General features: G+C 40.4%; 1 protein-coding gene across 1 annotated transcript in view; it reads right to left on the bottom strand.

The window, feature by feature from the left end:
• sdk1a (sidekick cell adhesion molecule 1a) overlaps positions 1 to 15,076 on the bottom strand; it is a 720,929-nt gene extending 705,853 nt beyond the window's left edge. Inside the window, exon 1 of the mRNA XM_048609738.1 lies at positions 13,537 to 15,076. Coding sequence (XP_048465695.1) covers positions 13,537 to 14,140 — 604 coding nt within the window. The 5' untranslated portion in view covers positions 14,141 to 15,076. The remainder of the gene's footprint in view (positions 1 to 13,536) is intronic.
• Between the last annotated feature and the right edge of the window lie 1,914 nt (positions 15,077 to 16,990).

Below are 16,990 nucleotides of genomic sequence, written 5' to 3'. Positions count from 1 at the left end.
GGGAGTGGAATGCCTCATCCTGGGAGCAGATGCTGCGGAGGCGAAGGAATTGGGAATAGGGGATAGCATTTTTGCAGGAAGATGGGTGGGAGGAGGAGTATTCTAGGTCGCTGTGGGAGTCGGTGGGCTTGAAATGAATATCGGTTTCTAGGTGGTTGCCCGATATGGAGACAGAGAGGTCCAGGAAGGGGAGAGAGGTGTTAGAGATGGTCCAGGTAAACTTAAGGTTGGGGTGGAAGGTGTTAGTGAAGTGTATGAACTGTTCGAGCTCCTCGTGGGAGCACGAGGCGGCGCCGTCATCAATGTAACGGAGGAAGAGGTGGGGTTTTGTTTCCTCTCCACCTATCCTCTCCTCTATCCCTCTTCTATCCGCCTCCCACTCTCTCCCTATTTATTTCAAAACCCCCTTCCCCTCCCCCTTTTCTGATGAAGGGTCTAGGCCCGAAATGTCAGCCTCTGTGCTCCTATGATGCTGCTTGGCCTGCTGTGTTCATCCAGCCCTGCACCTTGTTGTCTCGGATTCTCCAGCATCTGCAGTTCCTACTATCTCTAAAAACTTAATACCCTGGATTGTAAGGTTTTCAGTAGAAAGAGAGTGGATGAAAAAGGAAATGTAGCAATCTTGGTCAAAGATAATAAGATAGCCCTTGAATGAAATGCAGTTCCTGAAATAGAATCTATATGGTTGGAAGTGAGAAACAGGAAGGGAGTAGTGACCTTATTGGGTATTTTATTACACACCTCTGAACAGTGCAGAGGAAGTACACGACAGCATTCGCAAGCAGATTATGGAAACCTGCAGGGCAAGTAGGATTGTGACAGTTGGTGATTTCAATTTCCACAGGGGAGACTGGGAAAAAGGTAGAATGTGGGCATGGAAGGGGAGAAATTTTCGAATATATGCATAAGAATTTTCCTCAAACAGTACAGTTCCAGTCCTACCTGGGAGACAGCTTGATCTGGCTCTAGGAAATAAGACAGGCCAAGCAGAGAAAATCAGAATGGAGAAGCATTTGGGAAATAGTCATCTTAATAAAGTATGATTCAATATTAACTTGTAAAAAGGATAAAACTCCATCAAGGATTAAAATTCCAGATTTTAGCAGTCTAACTGTTGCACTGGAGAGGTTGATGGGAAGCACATTTTGGCAGCTAAAACGATAGATGTAAAATGGCAGACTTTAAAAAGGGACATGAATAGGCTACATGCCTATGAGAAATTAATATGGGATGTCCAAAGCTACAGTACCCTGGATGACTAAAGGATACTGATAAGAAAGTGAGGAAGAAAAAGGAGGCATATGATGCACACTGCAAAAATAAGAGCAATAAAAATCAGAAAATTATCTCAAATGCAGGAGAAAGGCGGACGCTGGCATAAGAAAGACTAAGAAGTGTGAAGAAGGATGGCAAGCTGCACTAAATAAATGGTAAAATGTTCTTCAAATATATTAATAGTAAAAGATTAGTGAAGGAGAGAGACTGAAGCTCACAAGCAACAAACAATGCAAACCGTTCACAGAAGCAAAGGGTATGCCAGAGGTCCTAAACAAAGATTTTGCTTCGGTCTTCACCAAATTAGAAGATGGCGACAATGACCCAATTGAAAATGTAGACATTGAAAAACTGAGCAATATAATGATAAGGAGGTGCTAAAAAGTAAGGTTTGCAAGGTCATGAAGGAGAAATCACATCCAGAGTGAAACACTGTCCAGGATAAATTAAGTCCCAGGAACAGGGGTCCAGCACACAAGAGAATTACACCACAGGTGAACCGCAAGTTCATTGTTTAGCGATAGTTACTAATTTGAATATTATAGGTTACTTACAGATTGAAATGAATAGGGGAAATATTCACAGGTTATAAACAAGAAGACCAGTGTTTTCTTTTTCAAAAAAATAAATCAAATTAAAAACCAAGTATTTGAAACACAGCCAGGCACTATGGTGTAATTGCATAACGTTAGAGCTGATGGACCATGTTGTCGTTCATAGCGATCGCATCTATAGCGAGTGTTGGCTGCTTGAGGAACTGCAACTCGGACTTGACGAGCTGGAGTCCGAGCTTCAAACACTGCAATGCATCAGGGATGGGGAGAGTTACCTAGACACTGTTTCAGGAGGCAATCACACCTGTTAGATTAACTAGATAACACAGTGTGGAGCTAGAGGAACACAGCAGGCCAGGCGGCAGAGGAGCAGGAAAGCTGATGTTTCGGGTCGGGACCCTTCTTCAGAAATGGCTTAGATTAACTACCTTTGTTTAAGGTAAAAGGGACTAAGTTTAAACAAAATCAGAGGCTTTTTTTTTTCAAAAAACCTCAGGGTTGATAAATACCTAAAATGCACTGCCTGAGGTGGTGGTGCTAACAACACTTAAGTGGCATCTTGACTGATATACCAATAGGCAAGAAATAGAGAGACACAGACCGCATAAGTGCGAAAAGATTTTGAGTTTATAAAGGCATCATGTGTTGGCACAGTCTTGGTGGGCTATACGGCCCATTCATGTGCCGTAATGTTCTTTGATCTTTGCGCATCAAATTTGGTCAATGGTCAGAGACAGGAATGTGTGACTATGAGGAAGTTGGGTACAGGGATCCAGGATGTGGCACTGAAGGACCTTCAACCCTTGAGCTTGCGTAGATGAAAGTGGAGCTGTCGGAAGGATGAGCAGACTCAACATTGCACCTTGGAAGCCACTCAAGGTTGGGAGGGGGAATTAAAAAAAAAAAAAAAGAGTAACGTAGTTATAATCAGGGATAGCATCGACAGGAGAATAGACACTATTCTTCGAGGCCCGGATCAAGAGTTCCAAAGGCCATGTTGCCTACCTCGTGTCTGGGTTGAGGATCTCTAATCTGGGCTGCAGAGGATGTTGAAGCCAGATGGGAAAAATCCAGTTGTTGTGGTCCAAGTCAGTGCAAGACTCAAGGCTCCTCTTTAAAATCCCTCTACAGGCAACAATTAAAGATGCCTTGGATGCATCTTATTATTAACAACTGCCAATTAGATAGTCATTAAAAAAGGGAACAAAATTCTGAGATCTCAGCAAATGTTTTATTTAGTTGTAAGTTTATGAACATATTAAATAACTGGTGTTGCAAAATGTTGTTGTCAACCAAGTGCTTCAAACCTATTAGTCAAATGTTTCAATTTAGTTTAGAAATATGTTGTTAAAAGATACACCCAAGTTCACTCAATAGATTAGGTCAATGTTCTGGAACAATGGAACATGGTACCAATACTTATTGCCCCAGATCTTTTCTTTGGATGACACCAAAATAGCCATTTGCAACACAGACGGCAGTTGCAACACTACAGTTGGTCTCAACATTCTTGAAGATAAAAACATTAATGTGTGCAATGTATTATCCCTGCCTGAAATGCATATTTATACTTGTGACAGTTGCAATATCCAACTACAACCTGGGGGAAAAAAAAAATGATCCTGCATCATTAATCAAAGTTCAGGTCTTGTATTTGTGACTGCAAATACTGAGAATTTCTTTAATACTTCAGTGCCTAGAAACCACTGACAACATCATGTGAAGAGAGACAGACAGTTCATGAATTTTTTTTTAATGTTTGAAATACAATGACCAGAAACAGTTTTCCTTCAAACCAACAATATGGAATGAACGAAAGGATCCATTCACAATGTCAATCCTCATCTGTCAAAACTTACCAATCTTCACATCTAGCACCATGATTTGAAGGAATCAAAGTCCAAAGGAAAAAAAGAATAGGGGTCACCATGTTAACTACACAAACTATCTATTCTTGGACTAGACCTATACAGACAACTCAACTAGGAAATACAAGCATTTAGAAAGCCAAAAAAAAAACACATCCACCTGTCCAAATGAAAAGAGTTTCCTAGCCAATTTTCTTTGTCATTTATCCTCTCAGGTAGGAATGCAAAATAAATTGCCATGGCTAAATACAACTAAATATCATACATCAATTCAGATTAAGCTGTCTGAGAAGTTATTCCCCTCGCCCATCATTTTGTTTGCCTCATGGTTGTTGTGTCAACCTTTGAGCCATGTCAAGTGACATGTGATAAAGCTGAGATTACAGGATATATACCTATTTTATTGTAGGAGAACAGAGTGTTACAGGAGCAAAAGTAAATTGTTTGGTCCCAATCAAAGGAGTACAAGGAGAATTCCCCACTGTATGACATCACCCTAATCAGTTTCACCAACAATAAATATTACAAAAAGTCCAATTCCACCATCCCAGAACCAAAATAAAAACAAAATTCTAAGTAATTTTTGTTCAAACTGATTGATAAGTTCAAACAACATGGGCAGAAACATTTTTTTTTTTTAAAAAAAAACTATTGACCATTACCAATTGTCATTAGGAAGATGGGGGACAGCTACCTTCTTGAACCACAGCAGTTCATGCAGGGTTGGTACACCCAGATTCACATTCAGAAGGGAGTCCAAGGATTTTGACCCAGTAACAGTGACAGAACGAGGTAGTGTGGCTTGGAAGAAATTTTGTAGATGGTGGTCTACCCATATATTGGCTGCTCTTGTCCTTCTAGGTGGTAGAAGTTGCAGATTGGAAAGTGTTGGCGAACAGGCCATGCTGAGTTACTTAAGTGTAGACAGTACACGCTGCTACCATTGTGCATCCAAACAGAAGGGAGTGAAGAAGATGCCAATCAAGCAGGCTGCTTTACTCTGAATGGTGTCAAGCTGCTAGATTGTTGTTGAAGCAGCATTTATCCTGCTAAGTGGAGTATTCCATCACATTCTGGACGCATACCATGTTAACAGTGTTTGCAGAGTGAAAACATGACTTACTTGCCATAGAATTCCTTGCCTCCTACCTGCTGTTGTAGCCACTGTATTCATAAGACCAGTCCAGTTCAGCTTGAGTTTAAACGTAGACCTCAGAATTATTGACAGTAGGGGATTCAGTGATGGTAATGTCATTGAACGTCAGGGGAGATGGTTAGACACTTTCTTGTTGAACATGATCATTGCCTGGCACTTGTGAGGAGTGACTCTAGGTTATCAACATGAGACTGAATGTTGTAGATCCCGTTACTTACTGGAACAAATTGATTTAATACCCAAGGAACTATAAACTGAATTGAATGGCGTACAACCCTCAGTGAACATTTCCACTTCTGACCTAATAACGGACAGGAGGTCATTGCTGAACTGTCTGAAAATGGTTGGAGCTCAGATACAACTCTGAGCAACTCCTGGCACAATGTACTGGGACGTGGATGCATAGCATCCACAACCATAGTAATGATACTATGGCTTTAAGAGGTTATTTTGCTCTTTTAAAAACAAAAGGACAAAATAGAGGTTTTAAGGTAGAGGTATCAAGCAGTCTACCACAGCCATGAGAGTAAATAGCTTGTGAGGCTTTGAGGTTTGTTTTAAGTCAGTAAAATAAAAACAGCCTGAATGGGTGTGGTCAAGCTCTCACAGATTCAGGATTTTTAGTTTTTAAAGTTTTCAGCAGTTACTGTTGAGGTCTTGAAGTGGGCAAGTGGTTTCTTCAGTTAAAGCCAAAAGCTGGGGTTTCGCTTCCTGATACTGGAATTGCATGCGAGACAATCTATTTTCTGAATTTGCCTTTTGCCAAGGGTGTGTTTATGGGATGTTACAATATTGGAACAGTTAATTATAGTTACTGCATCTATTTTTCTGTTTAATTTTCCAATAAAGTTATTCCAATTCCTTCTTTCTCTTGTTGTGTTTAAGGAAAGTGGATGAATAAAGTGTGTTTTGCTTTAAATCCAATAGTTTGACCAATCGAATTCCATCTGAAACACAGCACTTTACAGTTACTTTTAAAACAAGAAAAAGTTGGGGTCTCGACTATCTTCTGAATATTGAGGGGATTTGTTCTGATCCAGAACAATAAATAGTCACCTTCCTTTATGCAAGACATGACTCCAGCCAGTGCAGTGTTATCTGCCAAATGCTGCTTTGATGTTGAGGACTGTCACTCTCATCCTGCCTGTGGAATTGCACAGGTGTCCATGTTTGAATAGGGCTGTGGAAATCCAGAGTAGTGTAGTTACAGGTCCCAAAAAAATCAAGGGGTCAGGGAAGACATTATTATTGGTGACTAAGTGCTACTTGATAGGATTGTCAATGCATCAATCACTCGTGACTAAAAATTGATAGGGCAGGAACTGTTTTGTGAACAGTACATAACTGGATAAATTTTTACATTGTTGCAGATGCACCACTTTATAGCTGAACTGATGGGGGTACGCAAGTTTTGGAGCGCAAATCTTTAGCACTACAGCCGAGATCAAGACAGGCCACAGCTTGGCTATATCCAGCCTTTCTAGTCATTTCCTTGACATCATTGTCAATCAAATTGGCATCCATGATAGTGGGAATCTTAGGAGGCCAAAAAGTGGATTACCCACTGAGCAAACATCACCGAAGGTAACTGCAAGCAATTCAGCTTTGTCTTTTGCACTCAAGTTGTACTTTGCCATCAGTAAGAATGGCCATGTAAATGGGATCATTTCCTTCCATTAGCTGGTTAAAAGTCTGCTACGATTCAATTGGATGCGACAGGACATCAGCACTTTAATCTGATCCATCAGTCGTGGGATGGACCATCTCTTGTCTCTTGCACACTACTTCTCCTATTTAGCACGTATGTTCTTCTTTGTGGCAGCTTCATCAGAATAATCTGCTTATTTTTAAAAAGGAAAAGAAAAGGTACTTCGCGTGCTATTGCTATCCTCATTAAGCCAGAGTTAATTGCTTGTCACTGTGGAAGTGGTAGAATGAGGGTTATATCAGGCCATGCAATTACAGAATTTCATGGAATACAATTCTTCAGCTCATAACTCAAGTCTTCACAGAAATTCATTCGAATTGCTCAATCAACTTGAATCCATCCCATTTAGCAAGATATTAGTGTCATACAACGTAAAAGTATGTCATGAGGGTGAATACAGGACTTCGGCTCCACAAAGAGCATGCAGTGTTTATCTCTACCCATTACGGTCAAGGTCAGATTCTTTTATGATAGCTAGGTTGAAGGGGAGCAGGTCTAGAAGACTTTTTCTTGTGGCTTTCCCTGGCAGACCATCTGCTTAAGTTCAGCCTTCCCACTTCTTTCAGAAGTGAGCCAGTTTGTTCAGTAGCACTACTGTCAAGCATACTGAAGTCCCCAGCCAATATACACTTTGTGACCTTGCTATACATGATGCTTTCGCAGGTAATGTTCAACATAGAGGAGAACTGATTTATCAGTTGAGGAAGGGAGAAAGATGATAATCAACCGGAAGTTTCTTTATCATTATCATGAATTCTGCATTGAAAACACCCAGGGCCACTCCAATTAACCGCAGATATTTCTGCAGACATGTTATGACACATCTCTGGAGCAGGGTGGTACGTGAAGCAAGGCCTTCTGGCCCAGAGGTGGGGAGCCCTAAATCTTTTTACTTCACATTTTTCACAAATTTGAATTTCACCATTCAACTGAAGTGGCACTTGAACCCATTTCTCCTGAATATTAGTCTGGGACTCTAGATTACTCAGGGACTCTAGATTAGTCATCTAGGTGACATCACTATTACACCACTACCTTCCTGCCAAATCCTAACTCGGCCCAAGTCTCCTCAGCTTCCAAGGGCAGCAGTTTTCAGACTAGCTTGGCCATTGGTTCTCCCAACTGTATACTGTGCTGCCACCTCTCGTGGACATTCCTTAACAGCCAGGGAAGGCATAATAAGCATTTCAGAACTTCAAAACTCTTTTGGACTCCCTCCAATAATTCCTGCAACATGAAGGCCAAAACTGCACGGTAAACCAGATTCATGTGCCAAAGTCAAATAAAACATCACTGCAAGCTTATTCCGTATCCTTAGCTCAACACTGTATTTTCATCAAATAAAAACCTAAAGAACTGCGAGTGCTGTAAATCAGGAACAAAAACAAAGTTGCTGGAAAAGCTCAGCAGGTCTGGCAGCATTTGAGAAGGAAAAGAGTTAACGTTTCGGGTCCGGTTCTGAGGAATGGTCACCGGACAGGAAACGGTAACATATTTTTTCCTTCACTGATGCTGCCAGACCTGCTGAGCTTTTCCAGCAACTGTATTTTCATCATGATCTTTAAATGCTGAACTGACAACTTTAAAAGACTCATCACTAAACTCCTCAAATCCATTATCTCATCAGTCCTTTCAAGCATGGTGCCATTTAATATGTAAATTAGTATTCCATTACGCTATCCAATCTGAAGATTCTATACTTTTCAACATTGAATTCCATCCGATCTCACTCTGCCCATTGACCTAACCTAGCAAATATTTAAACTAATGCATTTTCATTAGGATTATAATACTCCAAAGTCATTTACAAAAGTTCTGAACAACCAAGTGAATACGAAGTTCTATGGTCTTCCACTGATGACCAGTTATTGCTCAAATCACCTGATATTACATCATTATTTTAGAACACCTTTTGTTATTTACCTTTCATCATCACATCAATCCCATCATCTACTTCGCCACTTGTGCTTTAGACAAACACCTCATGAACAGCCCTGTTTCCACACAGTCAAAGACAACACAGTGTGGAGCTGGAGGAACACAGCAGGCCAGGCAGCAGAGGAGCCGGAAAGTTGACGCTTCTACAGAAATGGGGTCAAATGCCAAATTAGTTCAGATATCATTTATACATGAGCCAAAAGATTCAAGTTCAAGGCCTACTGCAGAATTTCTGCACATAATCTGGATTAACAATTCAGTATGATAGGACAAAATGTTATGTTTTCAGATGAAATATCAAAATTAAGTCCCATTTGTTTGTTCAGGTCAGAAGAGGTCCCACAGTGCCTTTAAATGCAGAGAAACTCTTCTGGCATCCAAGCCAACATTTATTCTTTGAGCAACACAAAACAAGTGCTCAAGTTTGGCTATTGATCTGCCTTTATTACAAAAATGAAAATGTAATTCTCCTTTGGAACTGAACAGGTGTGCAAATGCAATGCTCTTTAGTTCCAAACAGTCATATTGGACTTGAAATATTAACTCAGTTCCTCTATCCACAGCTGTTGCCACACCCGAGTTTCTTCAGCACTTGGTTTCTATTTCAGATTTCTAACATCCAAAGTATTTTGCTTTAGCTTGAAAACACTAAGATTATTTTGCAATAGCCAAATCACAAACACCTATAAATTCAAGTTTGTTTCTTTTTTCTCTTTTGAAATCGAATGAGACAACACCCATTACCTACCTGTTATCCACCCAAAGTAAAACCTCAAGAGTAAATTGTATAGCCTTATTAAAATGTCGATGTGATGTGGTAGTCATTACAGAGACGTACTGCAAGAAGATAAACATGAAGCCTTGAATATATAACACCAACAATAAAAAAAGCTAGAGAAGAGTGGAAGCATAGCTTTGTTAATTAAGAATGACATTGGTACAATAAAGAAATCATATCTTAGTTGTGGAGATGAAGATGTCAAATCAGTTTAGGAGAGACTGGTTGGGGAAAGACGTCACTTTCAGCAATGGCATATTACCTTGTAATAAAAACCACACTGTCAGACAGGATAGAAAAAAGGGGGGCAACTGGGAAAGATATGCCAAGAGTCATGGGTGAGGTTAATCAATATGTAAATTGGATTGGCAAAGTCTGAGTGATGAGTTCATGGGATTATATTCAGGAGAGCTTCTCATGGCACCAAGTTCTAGACCCAAGTAGTGAGCAAGCGAGACAAGATAAGGCAATGTACAATAAACAGGCTTATTAATGACTTCATATTAAAGACATCCCAAGGTAACTAACTATAATGTGACTCAATATCATATTCAGTTTAAGGGAAATGAGAGTAAACCCAAGAAAGTATCATGGGGAGGTGATGGCCTAGTGGTATTATCGCTGGACTGTTAATCCGGAGACCAAACAACATTCTGGAGACCTGGTTCGAATCCTGCCACAGCAGATGGTGGAATTTAAATTCAATAAATATCTGGAATTAAGAATCTAATGATGACCATGAGTCGATTGTCAGGAAAAACCCATGTGGTTCACTAATGTCCTTTAGGGAAGGAAGCTGCCATCCTTACATGTGACTCCAGATCCAGAGCAATGTGGTTGACTCTGAACTGCCCTCTGGGCAATTAGGGATGGGCAATAAATGCTGCCTAACCAGTGACTCCAACATCCCATGAATGAATAAAGGGAAAAAAGCCATTATAAGCTCGAAGGAGGACAATTATGGCCAAGATAAAAAAAAGTTTCCTGTTCACTTCAACTTACGCGATGCTGCAATAGCCCATATTTAAAGGAGGTATTTCAAAATACTCAGAAAAGGTACATTCCAGTGACAAACAATGGCTCAAAGGAAAGGACACAATTTCTGTTCCAATCAAATATGTTAAAGATTGTATTAATCCAAAGAAAAAGCACATAATTCTACCAAGATGAATGGCAAGTCAATAGATTGGACAGAATATAAAGGTTAGTGCTGGGGCCTCAATAATGCACAATTGATATTGATGATTTGAATGAAGGAACTGAATGTACAATTCATCAGCAAATTTAACAAAGATAGATAGGAAAAGAATTAGTGACAAGTACATAAGGCAACTGGAATGGGATACAAATAGATTCAGTTAGTGAGCGAAAAAAATTGAAATACGGAGCATAACGTAGAAAAATGTCAACTTTCCCATTTTGGCACGATGAATAGAAAAATAGCATGTTACTTCAATACAAAGAGAAACTGCAGACATCCGAGATACAGAGGGATCTGGGTGTTGTGATGCATGAATCACAAGACATTAGTATGCAGGTACAGCAAGTGATTAAGAGGGAAAATGGATAATTGGCATTACTAGAAGGGAAATATAAAAGAAAAGATGCTCTGCTGCAGCTGTACAGGGTGCTGGTAAGAACACATCTGGAGATGGGTGTACATTTTGGTTTCCTCATTTAAGGAAGGTTATAAGTGTATTGGCAGTTCAGACAAGGTTCAAGCAACCGATATCCAGGATTGGGGATGGAGGATGGTTATGTTATGAGAAAAGGTTGGACAGGCTAGTCTGTTGCCATTGTAGTTCAGAAGAATGAGACATGATCACAAGATACAAGAGGTCCTGAAAGGACTTCAAAGGGTGAATTAAGTTGTTTACGCTTGTGGGACAGAGTAGAACGAGGGGACAGAGTTTCAAAATAAAGGGGTACTCTGTTTAAGACAGATGAGGAGAATTTTTTTCTTTCAGAGGGTCATAATTCATCAGAACACTCTTTCCCGAAGATGGCAGTGGGAGACAGAGGTAACTAAATTATTGCGAACAAGGGAGTCAAATGTTATCTGGGGTATTTGGGAATGTGGAACTGAGATCACATCCAGATCAACCACCATCTTACTGAATGGTCGAGCAAGCTCAATGCGTTGACTGATTACTGTTCTTAACTTTTATGGTTTATATTCTTACATATGTGCACACTTCAATATTCAAATAGGTTTGAGAGACAAAAGTACCTTTACAAGTTCATACTTCCCAACTGCATCTCTGTCCCTATGATCATTTTAGTGCTCGAATTTCCACGTAAAGGCTAACAGACTTATGACTTTGTAATTGATCTCTGTTAACTTCAAATAGTAGACTGACAATGGGAAGTATTCCAAAACTGTGCACAATCGCTGAAGAAAAAGGTTGGTAAAAAAATGGAACTGACTTGATGGGCTTAATGGCTAAACATTCGCTGTAACATCCTCTCATTCTTTACATAAGATAACGAAAGTGTCCAGATTATTAAAGGACATTTTTTGTTAAAATCCAAGGTGACATGTGACTAATTTCATTCCCACTGGGGATTTACAATCAAAAAATAATTACCACAAAATACAACCTGAAGTTCCAACTGCATTGTGTTTTGAATGAAGTACTACTGAAAAACTTATATTTTTTCCTCATAATCAATTTTCCTTTCATAGTAACAGGACAAATGGTTTGAGCCTTCAGCTTAGTGATGCCATTCCCAATTTAAAATTATAAGGTACAGTGCTTCAGCACTGCAAGAGATAATCTCAGCAAGTGGGACATTGAAGCTCCAACTCTCAATTCCACAATGACATCGAGTGGGATCTTCATGTCTGGCAGGTGTGGGTGGCCAGCCTCTGTGCACTCTACGGCAGCTTATAAAACCGTTTTGCCCTATAGGACTAACCACTTATCAGCTGATATACATTTGAAATAATGGTTACTGCTGTGAGAGAAACCATAACGTCATGGGTCAGATGCTAATCAGTTTATGAATCCTTTCACTACTTTAAACTATTCTCCAAGGGAAATGTGGAGAATAAATTTTAAAAAAAGATTAATTATAAATAGGTGTATGAAACTGAATATAAATATTGATGCTACTCAAACAAAATTAGATTAAGATAGCTACTTCAATCTTAATAGAAGTCAGTTTTTAAAAGTTTAAACATAGGGACAGGAGTGTAACATAAAAGCCCTTTATTTGGAATTAATACAAGTTCTTACATTGGGATACTAATCCAATTGAGAGCACTGGCACGAGAACAAACGCGGCACTGTTTCTGAATTATGATGGCGCATCGCTCAAGCAAAGAACTTCGGCATCCCATCATAAAGAGCGCAAATACCAGATCACTCATTGGGTAAAACAATCGTATTTCGAACACTTTCTCGAACGCGTGGATAATGGTACATAAAGTGTAGTTTGCATTATCTGGTCTGTTAGCTAAATCAGAGTTTGCTTATATGCTGAATAAAGCAAGCTTGTATTTCAATTAACAAATAATTCATAATGCAATTTGAAAAGCGAGAGCAAAAACAAAGTTGCTAGAAAAGCTCAGGGTTCTGAGAAAGGGTCATCGGACCCGAAACGTTAACTCTGACTTTATTCTTCACAGATGCTGCCAGACCTGCTGAGCTTTTCCAGCAACTTTGTTTTTGTTCCTAATTTACAGCATCCGCAGTGGTTTCGTTTTTTTTGAAAAAAAAAGGAGTAAGGGATTACCTCGGATTGATAAAGTAGTACGTACATTAGGCTTCTACTTCGCGTTGCAATTCTGTGATGGAAAGTGAAACTGGCACAAGTGCTAATTTACACTGGCCAATAGTATTGCAATTCTTTAGTTTGTTCCCATGGCAAAAAAATAAAAAGCAAAACGCACGCAGTCTCATTAATTGACTCACCATCGGATAATTGTTCCTTAATACTGGAAAGTCAGCTTGGAAAGTAAAGCTGGGAGAACTGATAGCAGACAATATGCAACATTTCAAATGTAACCCTTTGCGTACTATGCAGCTTGCAAAATACTATTTGATTAACAAGTATGTTGCAAAGAAACCACATGACAGTTGAAAATATGGTAGCATTTGTGTCGGCACTCAAAGCTACCACTTCATGCACAACACAAATGTTGTACTTCAATCTCTCCTTCACATCACTTGGAAGGTTTGTATAAACAAAATCCAAACATAATTTGTCCGCACTTTGAAGATGTTAGACTCCTGTAATGTAGCACTTAATCTTACCTTCAGCCAGGATCTGTAGCACGTGGATATAAAACAGTACTAACATCCACAATCGCCCAAAACATCCAAACAAATTAAAGTTTCCTCTCGCACGAGCAAATCCAGCTGTTCTTCGGAATACTCCCGATTTCGGTTCCATAATCAATGCATTAATTTTATCACTTCGGTTTTCAATCTGGTTATCGATAACACCTTTCAAACAAGGCCCTTGTTTCATTGTCCTTTGGTTATTGATTGTGTAGTCCGTACTCCCGATTTCTTTGGCAATTTCGATCAACTGATTATGGTGGGTATTCGAACGCTGGATCGATCTCTGCTTATGGAGTCCTCTTGGGTAAAGGCTCCCGATCGGTCCCTGCAGGGCTCTCCTTTGGCATCGATCTTTCGGATGATTGATTACAGACGTCGCTGGGTTTACAATTAGTTCATGGCTAGTAGCCCCAGAGTGCGGTCTTTTCCTGCTGCTGGAATTACTGATCAACGTTTGCGGGCCCTTGCTCCCAGCCTCTCGAGTACAGATCACCTCTGGATACGCATCAACATCAATGAGTAACACAGCGATGACCTGAGCATCGACCAGCCCAAAACTCGCGTCTCCAATCATCTGTTGATCGCCTCGATTAGTGCAATCAGCTCGCTCCCTAACGATCGATACCCTTTGGTATTTACTGATATATTTTAAATATGTATATATATATATATATATATATTAAACTGAATGAAGGTCTCCTCCGAGCCGTGGCTGAATTTTGTTTTTTGGCTGGTTGCCCGAGGGAGAAGAGTCGGGTTTGTTTCAATCTTTTGCCGCCTGCTAATGATCGCCGCTTTCTTGTAGAGGGCTTGGATCGGTCTCTCTTCCCAAAGTCCGGATTTCCTCAATGGGAACAGCGTCACTCCGTTCCGACAGGCTGCCTTCACCCTGGGACGAGAAAGCAGAGGTGTAAATAAAGGGAGGCGTTTTCTTCCCAATCCTCGTTATCCTTATTTTTTTTTATTTCGTCTGTTGCTTTCCAATGTACAGCGAGGAAGCACCAAACAGCAATAATCTGAACTTCCAGCCAGCCGCTTGCAACACCTGGTTGATAATTAACTCCAACGGTTTTTTTTAAGAGCAAATGATTATCACTTGAATGGTTGTTTGCTTTTATCAACAAAGTGGAGAGGGATAAAATCTCCAAAGCTGAAAATGATGAGTCTGTGAAAGTTTCAACTCATAACTGAAACAGCTTTCAAACTTTACTTGAACAAATTACATGCATTCTCTAATTGGAAGAACTGCACTTGGCAAAGTTTGAACTTTTATCTGACAGTGGGGCGAGACGAGGGGCGTTCTCACCACACACATCGATTTAGATTTACATTGGTACACCTAACATGTTTTATAAGAAACATAATCTTCAACAACTTTGAACCCTGCAAGAGACCTGAAATTAAATTCTCTGAGGTGAACGCCCCTTGTCCGATGACTTTCCAGCAGATTTCCCTCTTGCTTTGAACTACCTTGTAACGGCAGTTTGCGATTTCCTCCTTCCCCGCCGCCTTTCCCTATCGCCGGACCGCACTCGTTCGGCTCGAGCTCGAGCTCGAGCGCGCCTCCGATTGGTCAACGCCAGCAACCACAACCTGCGATCTGATTCGTCAACATTCCACCAGGCGAACATCTCTTCCTGCTGATTGGCCGAATGCTGCCTCCCCGCTCGCTGATTCGCTGATATCCGGGCAGCGTTCTCCGTTCAGATTGGATGGAATGCGATCGCCGCTGTGATTGATCAGCTCGCTGATAGGTGCTGGCTTTCCATTGGTCAAGAGACAGGCGACCATCTCTCTCTCCGGTGACTGGTCTCTGAACTGGAGCCCTGACCAACCAATAGGAGGACGAAAAGAGAGGGGCTATTGATTGGTTCCAAAGAAGAAGAAATCTCCAAGTCAGAAAATTGGGTTTGTCCAGCTTCTGTTCTTCTTTCACGGTCAAGTTCTTCGTTGAATCCTTAAATAAAACAAAGAACTGCAAATGCAGGTGATTTGAAAAAAAAAACAGAATTCACTGGCGAATCTCAGCAGGTCTGGCAGCATCTGCGTGGAGAAAGCGGAATTAATGTTTCCATTCAGGTGACTTTATCAGAGCCCCTTCAGTCGTTTTCGAGAGCGGGATTTCTCGTTAATCCATCACTATGTATGCCGTGTTTTCTTTGAATGGAATTGTTCTCAGCAGAGCCGACCTATTTTCGACGATTCAGACCTACCTTTACCACTCATCTGCATCGATATCACTTCTCTATCATTTGTGCTTCCTTGGCCTTTTGCTATGTGTGCCGACACAAGGAGTGACTGGGGAATCCAGAACCAGCGGTCACAATCTTAAGGATACAGAATAGGCAATTTAGGACTGAGTTAAAAACCGAAAGAACTGCGGATGCTGTAAATCAGGAACAAAAACAAAATTGCTGGAGAGGCTCAGCAGGTTTGGCAGCATCTGTGAAGGAAAAAAAAAGAGTTAACGTTTCGGGTCCAGTGACCCTTCCTCAGAATCTTCCAATTTAGGACTGAGATCAGGAGACGTTTCTTCATCCAGAGAGTAGTGAGCATGTGGAATTCCCTGCCACAGAAAGTAGTGGAGCCCAAAGCATTGAATGTTTTCACAAATAAGTTACTTAGTTAATTAGAACTAAAAAAAAGTCGAAGGGAAAGAGAAAAAGCGAAATAAATTCAGAACAGGGTACTTACTTGGATGATCAGCCATGATTATACTGAAGACTGGGCAGACTCAAAGGACCAAATAGCTAACTCCTGCTCCTATCTGCTATTTTCAATTAATCCATTTTGTAGCAACAAAGGGAAAACTGCTAGTCATTGTTAGAGCACAGTGCATCCCATCTTCCAACAAATTCTTCATGCTTGCCCTGCCCTGTCCTCAAAATGTAAGTTCATCACTATCTCCAAGAGAAATCAATGAGAAGGATCCTTCTTACAGACAATACCACAAAACCCCAACACCCAGTTCATTCCCTTTCCAGGCCATCACTGTTTCCTTTTCAAGTGAATCATTTCCCCAAAGCACTAGATTAATTGTGCACAGATGTTCTTTAGTTTTACTGCCAATAAATTCCCTGAAAACCATGATGGGAACCCTCAATGCACTACAACACTATGATTGCTTACAATGTAATTTAGGAACAGAAAATACGTCACAAACTAACCAGAAATGTCAGTTAAAACAATAAGAATTCAGCACTCGGGCATAATGATTCACCCATCAAGACAATTAATTAGACAACTAAATATCTCTAATATTGTTGCCCAAATTAACACCTTTGATAAATTCTTCTAGACATCAATATTTTTTGAATGGAGATAGTAGGAACTGCCGATGCTGGAGAATCTGATATAACAAGGTGTAGAGCTGGATGAACACAGTAGGCCAAGCAGCATCAGAGGAGCAGGAAAGCTGACGTTT

The sequence above is a fragment of the Rhincodon typus genome, chromosome 21, assembly GCF_021869965.1.
Source record: "Rhincodon typus isolate 14 chromosome 21, sRhiTyp1.1, whole genome shotgun sequence".
In the NCBI taxonomy this organism is placed as follows: domain Eukaryota; kingdom Metazoa; phylum Chordata; class Chondrichthyes; order Orectolobiformes; family Rhincodontidae; genus Rhincodon; species Rhincodon typus.
The sequence above is the reverse complement of the archived record's forward strand: the minus strand, read 5'-3'. Positions and strand labels throughout refer to the sequence as shown.